This window comes from Podarcis vaucheri (genome assembly GCF_965113315.1).
Source record: "Podarcis vaucheri genome assembly, chromosome: 1".
NCBI lineage: Eukaryota > Metazoa > Chordata > Lepidosauria > Squamata > Lacertidae > Podarcis > Podarcis vaucheri.
This window is the reverse complement of record NC_138759.1, coordinates 24,203,636-24,218,365: the sequence shown is the minus strand read 5'-3', so window position 1 is coordinate 24,218,365 and position 14,730 is coordinate 24,203,636. Positions and strand designations below refer to the sequence as shown.

Below are 14,730 nucleotides of genomic sequence, written 5' to 3'. Positions count from 1 at the left end.
AAGAAAGCTTGGGAAACACTTAGGCAAGGAGCTGAAAATTCTAACTTAAGAACACGAGGATCAGGTGAATATGGCACGGGATCAAATCCAGATTATTTAATAGTGCCTATGTAGGAAAGAGAAGTAGCAATGTGATGCTCTCCTTGCAGTGAGTATAATGCCTACTAAAAAAAGTTTTAATGCTAAAGACAGCCTACTTTTTCGTTTATTGACTGAGGTAGAGTGTGATAAAGAACAAAAATTTAAGTGTGTCCAATATATTAAGAGAACTCCATGTTATAATAAATGTCAAACATACTGAGCAAAGAGAGCACTAAAAAAAACATCAAAAACCTCCACTCAGATACAAGTTTATACAATTCTAACTACCCCTCAGGGCTTAAAGGCCATAAAGGGATATTCTGTAATATAAAAACGGGTAAATCCATCAGTGCTGCTTGAAGCAGCTCTTGAAAGTTGATTCTAGATGGTGGGATGACTGGGTTATACTGGGACTCGATACTTTCCAGGGAGTGTATCAACCTCAAAACTTGAACTTGAGCAACTCTCCCCCTCTGTAGAGATAAGTGAACAGAACTTTTCCTGGAAAGATGGTGGTGTTTTGATTCAATGAATAGGATACTTTTCAACTGCTTGATATTTTCTCTTTGCAGGAAGGGACAGAGGTGCATGTTCACCCAAGAACTATTACTATACCAACTTGAGAAATCTCTCTGGAAATTATACAATAGAACACATCCTAAATTGTAGTCTTCTCTCTACCGCCTCAATAAGCAACCAGTAACACGTTTCCAGCAAATGGAAATTCAGTCCTTATAACTATCTTATGGAATCCAAGTTTTAGTCCAGTTTGCAATGAGCAGACAAAAGATAGCCAGTGTTATACCGATATTTTCCTATCAAGAACTAGAATAGATTAATAACCTGAATCAACATTAATATTTCAAAGCCCCAGCATAATCTGTGAAAGTAAAACTGGTATTCCAAAGGGAGTCAGAAGTTTTTAAATAATGCCACTAATGCAGTAAATTGTTTCATTTCTATTTGTTTTTATTTTAAAAACTCAAATGTGTCAGTACTCTTAAATAACCATTTCAAATTTGATTTAAATGTACCAGCATGGTTCCAAGCTAGGAAATTTCAAAATCTCTTTGGAATACTAATTTCATATTTATAGGTTTCTTTATTTTATTTTTTATTTTTTTAAAAACAACCTATTTCCCTGAATTGTTTCAAGACAGTTGATGATGTAAAGTTTAATATAAAATATTTAGTCACAAAATAGTATTGCTTTTGTATGCACATTGTGGCAAGATTCATTTGCTCTTTTTCAATAAAAACTATACCATCTCCCATAAAATCCTAAACATATCAAGAATTGTGATGCAGAACAGAATTACACATGTGAAACAGGTACCAGCACAACAGTGAGATTATATTACATCAAAAAAATTTTAATGGTCCCAAATATATACTCAACAACTAAGCATACACTCGGGGCAAAATAAAAATATGACACAAAAGTGACCACATCTAGAATTCCATTCAATCTTTAATCAAGGGATAGACAAATCCCTTAGCTCCAAACAAAAATCTGCAGTTTAAAGGGCAAAAGGGAACAGATTATTTTTTTAAAAAAAAAGAAAGAAAAGAGGAAACTTATGTTCAGCCCTCCCCCAATGAGTTTTTCTTTAAAACCTGTTGTAGCTTGACTAAAATGTTCAGAATGTATGGTTTCAAAGGCAGGTCTCTTTAGACAAAGAAACTGCTGGCATTCTTAGCTAGTGAAGAATTAGGGCAGAAAAAGCATTTTCTTCAAAGTCTTGTACATGGTCCAAGAAAGCATATTCTGATTGTAACAAACTGAACAGCCAATCCAGAGTTCCACTACCAAAACTCCTGCCCTGTTGGCTTTTACATATATATTTTTTTTCCGTTTCCTTCCCTGAGAAAAGGGCAATGTGTGGTCCAAGCTGGAGAGGTCAAAGGCATGTCTTTTCCATAAAGCATAGTATTTCCTCTTCTTCTGCTCCTTCAAATTGGCACTTGACTAGCAGAAATCCATGTTTTAAAAATTGATCTGTGTTATACACAGTAATTCATTAGAAATTATAGTTTTTAATTATAAACTTTCCCCCCTCTGGAAACTTTGTTTATCCCTCAACCGATATTAAATTTCAGAGCTGTCATTATGAGGACTCTAGCTTTGCTTTCTGTGATAAAGGTATGCTTTCTTCATCATCCTCGTCATCATCATCAGGATAATCTACAAGCCCCACTAGGCCTCCCTGAAAAGAAAAAAAGATTTACAAACATTAGCTATTCCAGAGTTTCATCCTTCAAATGGACTTAAAATGATCTGCTTAAAACTCCAATAAGTTGATATATATGTAAAACACAGAGATACAAATTCACAATATTCAGAGACAAAAACATAAATGCAATGCATGGCCATTAATTCCTATACTGTGCAAGAGATTATTATCTTAACCAAAATATACATACTTAGATGACTCTTGCTAGCAATTAAGGGGCACAATGCTCAGGTATGATGAGCAGCTAAAAGCAACTGTACTTGGCTTAATACATACAAAGGAACACACAGTGCTATGCAAGCGAAGATTAATAATGTGGGTATTATTACTATTATTAATTGAATTTTACACCACCCTATACCCAGGGGTCTCAGGGCCATTCACAGAATAAAATCAAGATATAAAACCACAAAATACATAATAAAAATAAAAACAACCCAATAGCCCCTTCCCAGAAATACAATGGGCTGTTCTGGAGGGAAATGATAGTATAACATTATATATGTATATATGACAGATGCATGCAGACCAGCCCCATAGTATAAACACACTATCAGATGTTACAATATATATCACAGCGTTTCGCAGATAAAGACATACCATCTTTGATGGATTTTAAAAGTACACATTTCAAAGCTGCAATCCTAGAAAGCAGTCATAGTAAAGTCTGCTTCAAGGGAAACACTGTGGTTAGAGTGTCAGAATAAGACTGGAGATCACGATTCAATTTCCCTCTCAGTCACAACCATTGCCCAGTCACCATCTCTTAGCCAAACCTACACACAGGTTTGTTGCAATGATAAAAAGAACCTCATGTACGCTGCCTTGAGTTTCTCAGAAGACAAGACTAGGCACAAATAAACAAACAAATAAATAACTATGCTTCACTTTATAAAATACTGCTTGTTACATGGAGTGCAATTTAGGGGAAGAATTCTGGGTTCTAACTCCACGCAGGGCAAAAGATCCCTGCATTGCAGGGGGCTGGATTAGATTATTCTTGTGGTCCCCTTTCAACTCTATGACAGAATGATTCTAATCCTAAAATCCAACATGCACGAGCATCGGAAGCAACTGAACTGCTTAAGGAACTGTGCTGGGGCTTAGCAATACTTGGCTGATTTTTGAGACAAGTGGCTGTTTTGTGGCATTCTGAAGTTGCTCCAAGAATACATAAAAGTACAAAAAATATTGAGATATGAAAAGTAAACAAATGCTAACAATGATTGGAACATGTTGCACAGTGGTGGAACCATAGACAGCACTGGGAATAGCATAGCTTCCCCCTGGAAGAGTAAGAGGCCAATATTGGGGGGAACAGAGTTTAGGGCACTAAAACTTCCCCATATTCTGGTCCTCTTTTCTCACACCAAATTACTCACTGAACCCTAGTTTAAATGACTTAGAATTACACAGACCACACACCTAACATATAGGATTTAATTTAGGAGAAGAAACTAGCCTGGTATGTATGACAAGAGACCTGGCTGACTGAAGCTGGTGGTTCTACATAGACATAGTTACCTACCCAGTACTCTGCTTAGAAGCAGCATGGGGCAGGAAGGCTGTGCTGCTATGGTTTAAAATAATGCCATAATTCTTACCATGTATCTTGTTTAACATATGGCTTATATTCAGTATTTACACTTGGACTTGGCTCCATAGGACAGAATACATTCTGTTAATAAATTAGCTGTGCCTCCCTGATTTGACTGATCCCAAATCAGTCAATGTACAGGGGGAGGTAGAAGTATTTCCTAAGCAACTCTGTTAGGAGTCTAAATGGACAAAACAATTGTAAAAAACTCATTAATTAATAAATATCTTGCTTGTAACAAGATGAATTCCCCTAAAATTATTTCTATTGAAGGCAGTATGTTTTGTATATATTTTAAAGGGCACAAAAGCAACTATTCTTTTAAAGTCTTCTTTACTTTTAAGTATAGACCATATTAAAAGCATGGGGCAGAGAGATAGTCACAAACTCCATCCAAATCACCTATGGATTTCCCAAATGGCAAATTAAGAGATTGGCCGTCTCATGGAATAGTTCTGATAACAGCATGATTTGAGTCAAGTGAAAATAGTACCTTGGTAGTTATAGCTGCCATCTGAGATGTGCTTTTAGAAACTGATCCAGGAGATCCAGGGGACCCAGGAGATCCAGGGGACCCAGGAGACCCAGGCAAATTACTTGCAGATGACTGGCTGGTGAGATTAGCCTTTGTACCACTAGAGAAAGAAAGTTTGAAACTTGGGCTCTGGCGACCAGATAGATTCGTTTTCAGAAGGACCTCTTTTTCTTCACTTTCTTTAACTGTAATTTAAAACAAGTACAGCTTTAATAAAAGTTCCACTATGAAATCCAAGAGGCTAAAGGAGACAAAAAGTACTATTATCATACTTATGTTACATTCCTGCTTATTTTAGTACGAATTTATTACTGTCTAAAAGTGCAGGAGGGAGCTCTGTGCCTAATTAGGCACACACGCACACGCGCACGCACACTGGCCTTTGGTGTAAAAAGTTATTGTGAATACATTAAAGGGATGGAGAACTTGCGGCTCTCATTGATTGCTGGACTCCAACTCCCATCAGCCCTAGTCAGGATGGCCAATGGGACTGGTGCCCATTGGACTAGTAGAACAGAAGTCAGAAAGACCAAGAGTAGGTGGATCTAGTACCAAGGAAAGGCAGAGCCAACTAATTTTACTTTTGTCCCCATCCACCTTCCTGATGAGTTCTATAAGGGCAACACTGTTTGGAAGGAAGAAGGCAGGCAGATGTGGTCTGGCTAAGGGGAGGTTAAGGTTGGTGGGGCAGTGTTCTATTCGCCCTGATGGATCAGCCATAACTGGCCAATGACCAGGGATGATAAAAGTTGTAGTCCAGCTACTTCTGGAGGGCAACCCCTGCATTAAAAGCTTCCTCAATAGAAACACAGAAAGCAGCCTTACACAGTCAAAGTACATCTAGCTTAGTTTTGTCAATACAATACAATACAATACAATACAATACAATACAATACAATACAATACAATACAATACAATACAATACAATACAATACACTATACTATACACTATACTATACACTATACTATATACTATACTATACTACACAATACTATTGTCTATCTCCCTACCTGCAGATACTGGGGATTGAACCTGGGAGCTTCTGCTTACAAAGCAAATGCTTTTCCACTGAGCTACAGCCTTATGTCCATTTAAACCTTACAATATCCATTTACAGCCCTATGGTAGCTAAATCTATTTAAAGCTGAAAGATAGTAATCCCACCCAGTTACTTACATTTTTTTCTTTCCATAAATTTACTTATAGGATCCATAATATCTTCATCATTTTTACTTTTGTCAGAAGGTGGCACCACAGCCTCCCCATCTTCCATATCATCTTCATCAGTGTTAAACCACATCTCTTCCTCATCCTCCAAGGTCCTTGCATCTCTCCTGTATCTATGGTTTCTTAAGATGGAACGCATGCTATGAAAAAAGATTTTTTTTAAAAAAATTCATATATTGCTAAAGCAAGAGCTTAAAAAATGAGCCTTGTGCCGAAACCTTTACATTTCTCTCACACAACTACGTGATACAATGCCTAAATAAATATTTTTAGAAACTAATATACTAGGACAATCACTATGCAAGCTGTGGATGTGCTTTAGCATTAAGCTAAGCCACATGCACATCAAGAGACCACTATTTCATTTAGGTGTGTTCCTGACACTGTTTCCATGCCTTTTTATCTTCTCATCTCTTGTATGACTTTCTAATGCAGGTGATTAATGAAAGAATAGGGCACTTCTGACCGCCAGCTACGTATTGTAGGTGTAAGTTGTAAAACATTTTGAAGTTTGAAAATCACCAGGGTTCATCTAAGATGCACTGAGATGAATGAGACAACTTACAAAAAATTGTGCACTTTATTTAATTGCAAAAATACATAGAATCATAGTGTTGGGAGGGACCAACATGTACCAACATGAAGAATCTACATGTACCTTTATGATGAAAATCTATCAAAATGGAATGTTTTAAAAAGAGTTGGCTGCCAAAGGTTTTTATCCAAACACCAAAAGGAATGAATGCAAATGTTAAGTGTGTGTCCCCATGTGTGTATGTGAGTATATAAACCGAACAACTAGAATCAATGCACACACTTTTTTATTGGGGTTTCCCTCTCCAAAGAAGTTGTATTTTGAGATAATACAATTTGACTGAAATAGTGATTTCTTCATAGGGATAAAGTAGACAGAGTTTGTGCTTTCAACTGATGAGCTGTATCCAGACAGCTTCTGTTTGCGGAATGGATAAAGATGAAACAGAGGCTCTTGTTGGAGGAAAGCAGAGATGGTGGTGGATTTTTGCAGATTCCCCCTTCAGCCCCCAGCACCATCTCCCAGGCTATTCTGAAGGGGACATGAGGGGTTGCAGGAGGAAGGGGGGAAAGCAAAATCACTTCCCACCCTTGTTCCAATGGCAGAGTCTTGTGGACAGAACTCTGCCCACAAGTAGTTTGAATCCAACCTGATGGGTTTCTTACCTTGAAGGTACACAAATGGTGAGACTTAACTGCTTGATCTGGGCAATGAGACACTCTCACAAATGATTTGCAAACTTTGGATATGCATACAAAGTACACCTGCAAAATGAAGCTGGCAGAACAATATTTTAGCCTACCTGGACAGAATAAGGTCCAGGGCTTTATGTCTTTTTCTGGCATTGGGAAATAAGCATGTGTGTTATAGTCATCCACCAGAGATTATCTGGGTCAATTGTATGGAGATGTATATTTCTCTGTATATCCTGATATGGCTTAATTAAAGAATCCTTCCAACACAGTACAGTGGCTTATAGCTTCACTTAATGATCTTCACTTAAAAATATGTCAGTCAACTGACACTAAAAGCAGCCATCTGAGAAACAGAACCAAAGTGTGCTGTTCATTTTTCCCTAGTTTGTCCTCAATAGGAAAATGTTTTATGAAAGAGCCAATAACCATTTGTGTGCACTAACCTGTCAAGTTTGGGATTATCTTGTCTTTCCCTTTGTTGTTCATAACGCAATTTCAAACCTTTGAATGTCTGCACATAATCTACATCTTCTAGTGCTTTCCAGTAATTCTCAATTACATGAGCTGTTAAGGATTTTATGTCTTCCTAGAAAATAAAGTTATTTTTTCCAATTAAAGATGTTAAAAAGTAGAAGCATAGAAAAGCCACAAAAAAATTCTTTTAAAATGCTTAAGGGAAGTATTCTAAGTTTGTTCCCTAGTCATTTTTTCATCCAAACAACTACTAAGCAGCATGAGGTAAACATGGCCATCATTACAGAAAATGCAGCAAATGGAAGTATGCAGCAAATCAAAATATAAAATTTTAGGAAGAACCATGTTTTTAATCAGTCCCTGACACATTGTTGGTGCTTAGAAAGTGTCTTCAATGATTAAAGAATAGTAAACAGATGGAAAGTTATGATGTCCAACAAAATGTTTGAACGGTTTTGAAAACTTTTTAAAATCCTGACTCAGGAGCTGGTTCTGACAATATGCCAACAGTGAAATTTCGGAAAACCATTCTCGTTTTTCTGCCAGGAACTGAAAATTACAAGTGACAATTTTACACTTCATGAAAGAGGTGCTGTGATCAAAAGATTGTCACTAATGTATTGTTACAATAAACTCTAACTGAAGTCTAACTCCTTCACTCTTTGAGCAGGATGCCTAGCCAGATATCTATTAGCCAGAACATGCAAATTTTAATTTTGCTCAGATTATCTATGCTGAAGACTGCTATGTTTTTAATATTACAAAATAAATCTGCAAACACTTTTTAACTTGCAATTTTAAAAAATGTTTGCACCACATTCCAGGCCAAAAACTTCATCTTCAACATCCTGGTGCTTCAGTAGCAATGACCCACTGTGAGCCACCATTACTCCATCTATCCCTGGGTAGTTAAGAGATGGGTTTTCCTTTGTGTTCAGTCAAGTAACTGCATCAGTACTGCACCTTAGGCACTCATTATTTTCTTGGAGTGCATTACAATCTAATTTGTTTGAAGAGTTCTGTTTTGGGGCCCTGAATCTTCTGAACCAGGTGGATTTCCATCCTTTCAACTTCTATATAGGTATCAAAAGTAATGGCTCAAAATGTCCCAACTCACAGTAATTGCCCTCATTGGTACATTCTTACTCCTACTTATAAACAAGGCTGACCACAAATGCTTTCCCCTAAGAAGCCGCGCCATCTCTCATGCTTCTGTCACTATCAATATGGTGTGACTATTGGGTGAGTATGTACCTACCCAAGCCTTAAGATAAGCAAACTTAAGTGTGGCGGGTGGCTATAAGAGAGTGAAAGAGGGCTTTCTTGTTGGTGGCCCTCTTTCTGTTAGTGAATGCACTCCAGATGCCTGCCTGGTGACTTACATGAATGACTTTTTTGATCAAAGACTGTTTTCCCTTCTCAGGCCTTTTAACACCAATTTAATATTTTTTAAAAAAATCTTCCAAAGATTATTTTTTAACATCAGTAGTTGTTAAAAACAGTTGATGGTAGTTTGTTTTTAGCTTTTGCAAAATTGTTGTAGCACTCCAGAATATTAATGTGATTAGATTGTCATTAGAATTAGGTTTTAATGTGTTGGTCTGGTTTTTTGTGTTGAATTTGACAGTCACCATTTGCACTTAGGTTTTAAACTGAAGTACTGCACATCACCTAGAGTGCTAACGAGGTGATCAATATAAAAAAATAAATATTTCTGCCTTGAAAGGCCTCCTATTCCAACATTCCGCAAACTTTCTTTTTCTCTCTCCAAGTAGATACTTGGAGTTACCTTATTTTATCTGCAACTCCCTCCTGTAGAACATACTCAGAGTTAATAATGCTTTTGACACCAGCACCTGCAGTGTTAACATCCACCCTTCTCTAGAAAGTGGTACTCACCACTCTGATAAATTCAAACATCTCTATAATAGCAGAATTCATCAAATTATAGCGAGATCCATTGCTGAGAAATGCTTTGACCACTGGTTCAAACAAAAAACTTTTCATTATATAGCGGTTGTAGAATTCATCCTTCAACCCAATTATCTTTCTTTTAAAACGCAGGGCACCTAATGAAGAAAAATCATTATTTAAAAGCAATTTTCACATTTGGTTTTCAATAACAACATCCTCAGTACCCAAAGTTTAATAGAACGGCCCACAGCTTAAGTAATTCACAACACTTTTACACAGTAGTATGTGAAGATGAAAAGGAAACAAGGACACTGAAGACCAGTCAGATGAGAATATACTGACAAAGGACTGCCACAGTATCATATAAAACTCTTTATGAAAAAGAGAAAAGTCACTATGTTGCAGATAACACCATAAAACAGAGGTAGCCAGTCCTTTAGTTTGCTTATTATGGTAAGCTGAACTATGGCTTACCAGGACTGCACGAATGGGCTCCTGCAGAGGAGCTCACATCTACTCTGCTCTTCAGTCTTTAGCACAGCATAGTGCAGCAGTTAAGCCAAGGTTTGGAAAAGTATGTTGTCTTGAAACCAGGATCATGGTTACGGTCTCTCTTCCTCAACCATGAACTGTGACCATAGGATAAACCTTGATTACAGGTAGTGGTTAAGGAGAAGAGACCTTAATCACAATCCTGGGTTTGAACACGCTGCTGCTGTGCTAGGACAGGAGAGTAGCAAAGCAGCTGTGAGCTCCTCTCCAAAAGCTAGCACACTTGTATAGTCTGTTAACTTGACTAACCATGATGTGTGAACAAGGCCAATGTTCCACTTGTTTTGGACTATCACCACTGACCATTGGCCGTGTTGACAGGAGCTGCAATCCAAAACAAATGGAAGCACCACAATGGCTGATCCTCCAGACAAAAAGTTCAGATGGTTTGGGTTGGTTGAGACATGCGGCAGCTCCACAGAAATGACAGATGAATTTCAATTACTGCAACCTGATGACGTGACCAAGCTGCTTGAAGGGTTGTTCCCTCAACCCTGGTTGATGCTAAAAAAAATGACCGAAAGGCCTAGGGAGTGAATAATACTTCATTGCAATGGGGGGGGACAGTTTATCCCCGCCTTAAGAAGTTGTCACTGGATCCAGAAATGTGTGACAACTATTGCCTGGTTGCCAATACCCCTTTTCTGGCAATACGCATTACTAGGTAGTGGCAGGGCAGCTTCCTGATACTTAATTATATGCATCTCTTCACCTGGCCAGGCCTTCAGATCTTTTTTATGTTGTTTCCACAACTGATTTACTTAACAGTCTATTAGTATGCTTTTTGTATTGATACTCTTTGGATCTGATTAATTAGTTTCTGGGATTTTAAGTATGGCTCTTATTAGCTGTCTGTGATTATGCGTTTTACATGACTATTTGTAAATCCCCATGATTTTTATGAAAATACTTACATAGTGCCAAGAAGGCATGCATTGAAGACATCAGAACTAGCACTCTTCGAAGGATATCCTTATTTATAATGTAGTTCTTTATATGGTATGTATGATGTTCCACACAGAAAGTTAGTAACTCTAATATCAAGGCCAATAGCTGGGCTGTCTGAAAGTCATCTAAAACAAAACAGACAACATAAAAATCACATAAAAATAAACAATTATTATTTTTTTTTGATACATAAAACAACTCACAATTTATTTTCTGCAACATAAACAAAAACAGAAATAAGATTGGGCTTATTTAATTTTCTGTTCCACTTGTTTGGCATATAAAGCAAAACATACTAATTGATTCCAGCACCATAGACAAATCACTACATAGTAGACATTATTCCACCTCCTTGATATCTTTTAGTTTTTTATTAGTGTAAAAGCTGCAGGTTCAATTTTGATGCATTTTATGAGATGTTCAAGAACAATCCATCCCATTTGCACACACGGAGGACAGCAAGACACACACAGTCTAAGTGCCTTCTATCCAGGCATGCAGTGATCTACTTCCTGCTCTTAAACTCAAACCACATTTGCTGGGAGCACATGAAGGTGCTGGATGACTGCAAAGGATGGGGCTATGCACAAAGGTATAGGGATGATTCTTAGTGACTGGGGCCAAGACTAAGCTCAGATCTCTATTACAATCAAACCTCGGGTTGAATGTGCTTCAGGTTGAGCGCTTTCGGGTTGCACTCCGCGGCAACCCAGAAGTAATGGAATGCATTACTTCTGGGTTTCAATGCTCGCGCAGACGCTCAAAATGACGTCACGCGCATGTGTGGAAGCGGCAAAACACGACCCACGCACGATCGCGTCTTGGGATCCCGTTCGCATCCCAAGGTACCACTGTACATGAATTTTCACTATTATGGGAAGCTCTGAAGTACTACACCTGGAAGACCTGCTTGATGAAAATAAAAACTGTCCTCCCCCCCAGCTGTAAGTGATCTGGATTTTATAAGGATGAAACAGGGCAATGTGCCTCGCCACTCCTTCTGACACAGCAGCCCTCTGTCCACACATACCCTGTCATTTTGCTGGTTACGAAATTTATTTAGATTATTTGCATAATTCAGTTTATTATTTGTATAATGCTTTTAAAGAAAAACACTCTTGCCAAAGCATTTTAATAGGGAAAATGATGCCTCAACAAAAGATTTCTTGCCTCACCTTTGCTAGGCTTTTCCTCTGTAGTATTGGCCAGTAGTGGTGCAGTGAGGACATGCATACAATGTTTGTAAAAGAACCCCAAGAATTCAGTTTTTTCTGTTTTCTGCAGAAAAAATAAATAAATTTATACCTAATGCACATAATACAAAGCGCCTTAATAACTTGGGGGCATATATTATGACTTCACATAAATACTTGCTTACATTGGCAGTAGCTAGCATATTTTCTGGATCCACCAACGTACGCAATAGACCCATCAGTTGGACTGCTCCTCCAAGTTCAGGATCTGTATCACAAATCATGTGTTCTATGATGAGGTTAATGAGTAAAATATCCTGGTTTAAAAAATAAAATTAAATAATGAACTGGTTAGTAACAACTAAGATGCAAAATAAGACACACCAGGAGACAATTCTAGACAAAAGCCTGGATCTAAGCAGGAACTGTGGGTAGGTGTTTTCATAATAGCAGCCACTCATGCTGTTTCTGGAAGTGAGGAAAATTTCAAAAAACATGGGATCATCTGCAACCCCACAGGATAGATACACATCCTTGGGCCTACCTGAAGCAGCTATGCAGATGCTAGCCAAGTACTCTAACATATAAATGTACTTTCCAAATTCCAATAGATGCATCACTACCATGTGAGGAGTAGGGAACTGACAGACTGCTGCCTACTCATGAAGAAGCCAAGTGAGGCTGTACTGCATCAAGTTTCTCTGCATTTTCTCCAAGAATCCAACCCAGAAAAAGGCAGAGATATTCTACATCATCCTGTAGCTGAGCACAAAATAGGAGGATGTTCTTAATAGGAGCATCACTGGCCTGGCATGAAGTCTCCTCGCCTTCTCCCATTCAAAGAATAGAGAGGACAAGGTTCCCAGCAACAGCTGCAATAATTTCTCTCCAGCACTTGCTCTGTGAGGGAGGCAAGAGGGACATGCACATGGAGAAAATCAAACCACTCAGTGCCACTAAAGATGGTCCACAGTCGCTGAACAACTGCAGAACCAAAATCATGTTCAGAAGCTCTATTAAACATACAGAAAACCAAGTAAGTGGGGAGAGACTGATTTCCCCCCCCCCTTCATATTTTGGTCTCTTTTTAAAAGGTAAAGTATTAGCTACAATATTTATTGCAAGTTTTAACACAGAAAAGGGTCTGGGTCTAGAGAGGCACTATGGAGCTTTACTGCCACCTTTCCTCCCAGGTACAGTCCCACAGTGGCCCTTAAAAACTGGTGTGCAAAAGGTCACGGGACCTTCTGGATCAGCAAGGGATGAGTTGGGGAAGCTGCAACAGGAGGGGGAAACTGGTGGAATTCTGGGGACCACCTTGTGTGAGCAAATGGAAGCTTCCACCCACACAAAACACCTTTACATCTAAGCCAACAGAGTAGGACCTACTGCTAAAAGTTGACTTATATAAAAATGATTGCTTTCATGTAACTATATATTTGGTCCTAAACCTTTGCCTTGGTTGTATAGTATGCAGCATCATTGAACGTTATGGGGAGATCCTTGAATGTACACTATGCTACAGCCATTTATGATGGTATGGCATAATCACTAGCTACTAAATGCTCTTTACTACATGCTATAAGAAAATTGCATCCTATTTATAGAAACACTCAATTGCTACTGCTGTTTTAAAAATATGTTCTGGGGTCTAACATACTATATATCAATCTCTCAATTCAGCTGATATCACTTTAGAGATTTTATTGAATGGTTTTTTTAAAAAAAAGCAAAACAATTCAGCATAAAAACTTGTATTAAACGTATTCAAAAATTTAATACATTAATGGAAAAACAAAACTATATCATCCAAAGAAATACTGTTATCAAAAATAATCATGTATATGACTTGTGCATAGTTATATTCACAGATTTGTAGCTGCTTCATAGTATCATTTTCAGGGTTTTTTTTCTCCACACAAGTTTTACCTAGGGACGCACTTAAGAGTGATTTCTCTACAGTGGTTTCTGTATCCAAATAAAGGCTATCAGTGGAAAGTGTGAATCAGTCCTCAGAAATTGGCCCAGTAGGGACAAAACTCTGGTTTACTTTCCCCCCACTCTCAGTTCTCTGAAGTGAATCTCCCTTCCCTTGCTGGCTTTAACCATATTTTAAAACAGCCTCTGTATATCATCATTTGCATGGTCACCACAGACAACAAGAAATTATATATAGGTATGTGGACTGTGGCAGCTACAGGAGAAACTCTGTTCCTCCTCCTATTTCTAAACAGTGCATGCAGTAGAGCACCAAGCACAGAAACAGAGGATGCTCCTCTCTTCTTCCAGCAGCCCTCTGAACTTGTATGAAGAATGAGGTTTTACTACTTTTTAGTTATTTATAAAAATATTAATATATCACTATGTCATAGAATATATACCAGAGCAGTTTACAACAATAAAATATAAAAACCATACAATAAAACCATTAAAATGTTAAAAACATATCAATTAACCCTTGTGGAAGGATGTACAGCAATACCTCGGCGGTCAAACATAATCCGTTCCAGAAAACCGTTCGACTTCCAAAATGTTTGACAACCAAAGCACAAAGGGTGGTTGGCAAAGTCAATGGAGAAAAAAGAAAAAAATGCAGCGGAAATCGTTTGACTTCCGAGGCATGTTTGAAAATAGAAGCAATTACTTCCAGGTTTTCAGCGTTCAGGTTCCGAAGGGTTCGGCTTCTGAGACGCTCGAAAACCAAGGTACCACTGTATTATTGATTGCCTGTACAGGCCTGGCA

At 38.0% G+C, this 14,730-nt stretch overlaps 1 protein-coding gene across 1 annotated transcript in view; it reads right to left on the bottom strand.

Moving 5' to 3' along the window:
- Positions 1-1,433: 1,433 nt before the first annotated feature.
- The window catches only part of PPP4R3A (protein phosphatase 4 regulatory subunit 3A), a 28,905-nt gene continuing 15,608 nt past the window's right edge, over positions 1,434-14,730 (bottom strand). The window contains exons 8-15 of the mRNA XM_082232745.1: positions 12,173-12,304; positions 11,970-12,072; positions 10,761-10,919; positions 9,280-9,449; positions 7,350-7,492; positions 5,626-5,816; positions 4,406-4,632; positions 1,434-2,288 (exon numbers count right to left, since the gene is read on the bottom strand). Of these exons, the coding sequence (XP_082088871.1) occupies positions 2,190-2,288; positions 4,406-4,632; positions 5,626-5,816; positions 7,350-7,492; positions 9,280-9,449; positions 10,761-10,919; positions 11,970-12,072; positions 12,173-12,304 (1,224 nt within the window). The 3' untranslated portion in view covers positions 1,434-2,189. The remainder of the gene's footprint in view (positions 2,289-4,405; positions 4,633-5,625; positions 5,817-7,349; positions 7,493-9,279; positions 9,450-10,760; positions 10,920-11,969; positions 12,073-12,172; positions 12,305-14,730) is intronic.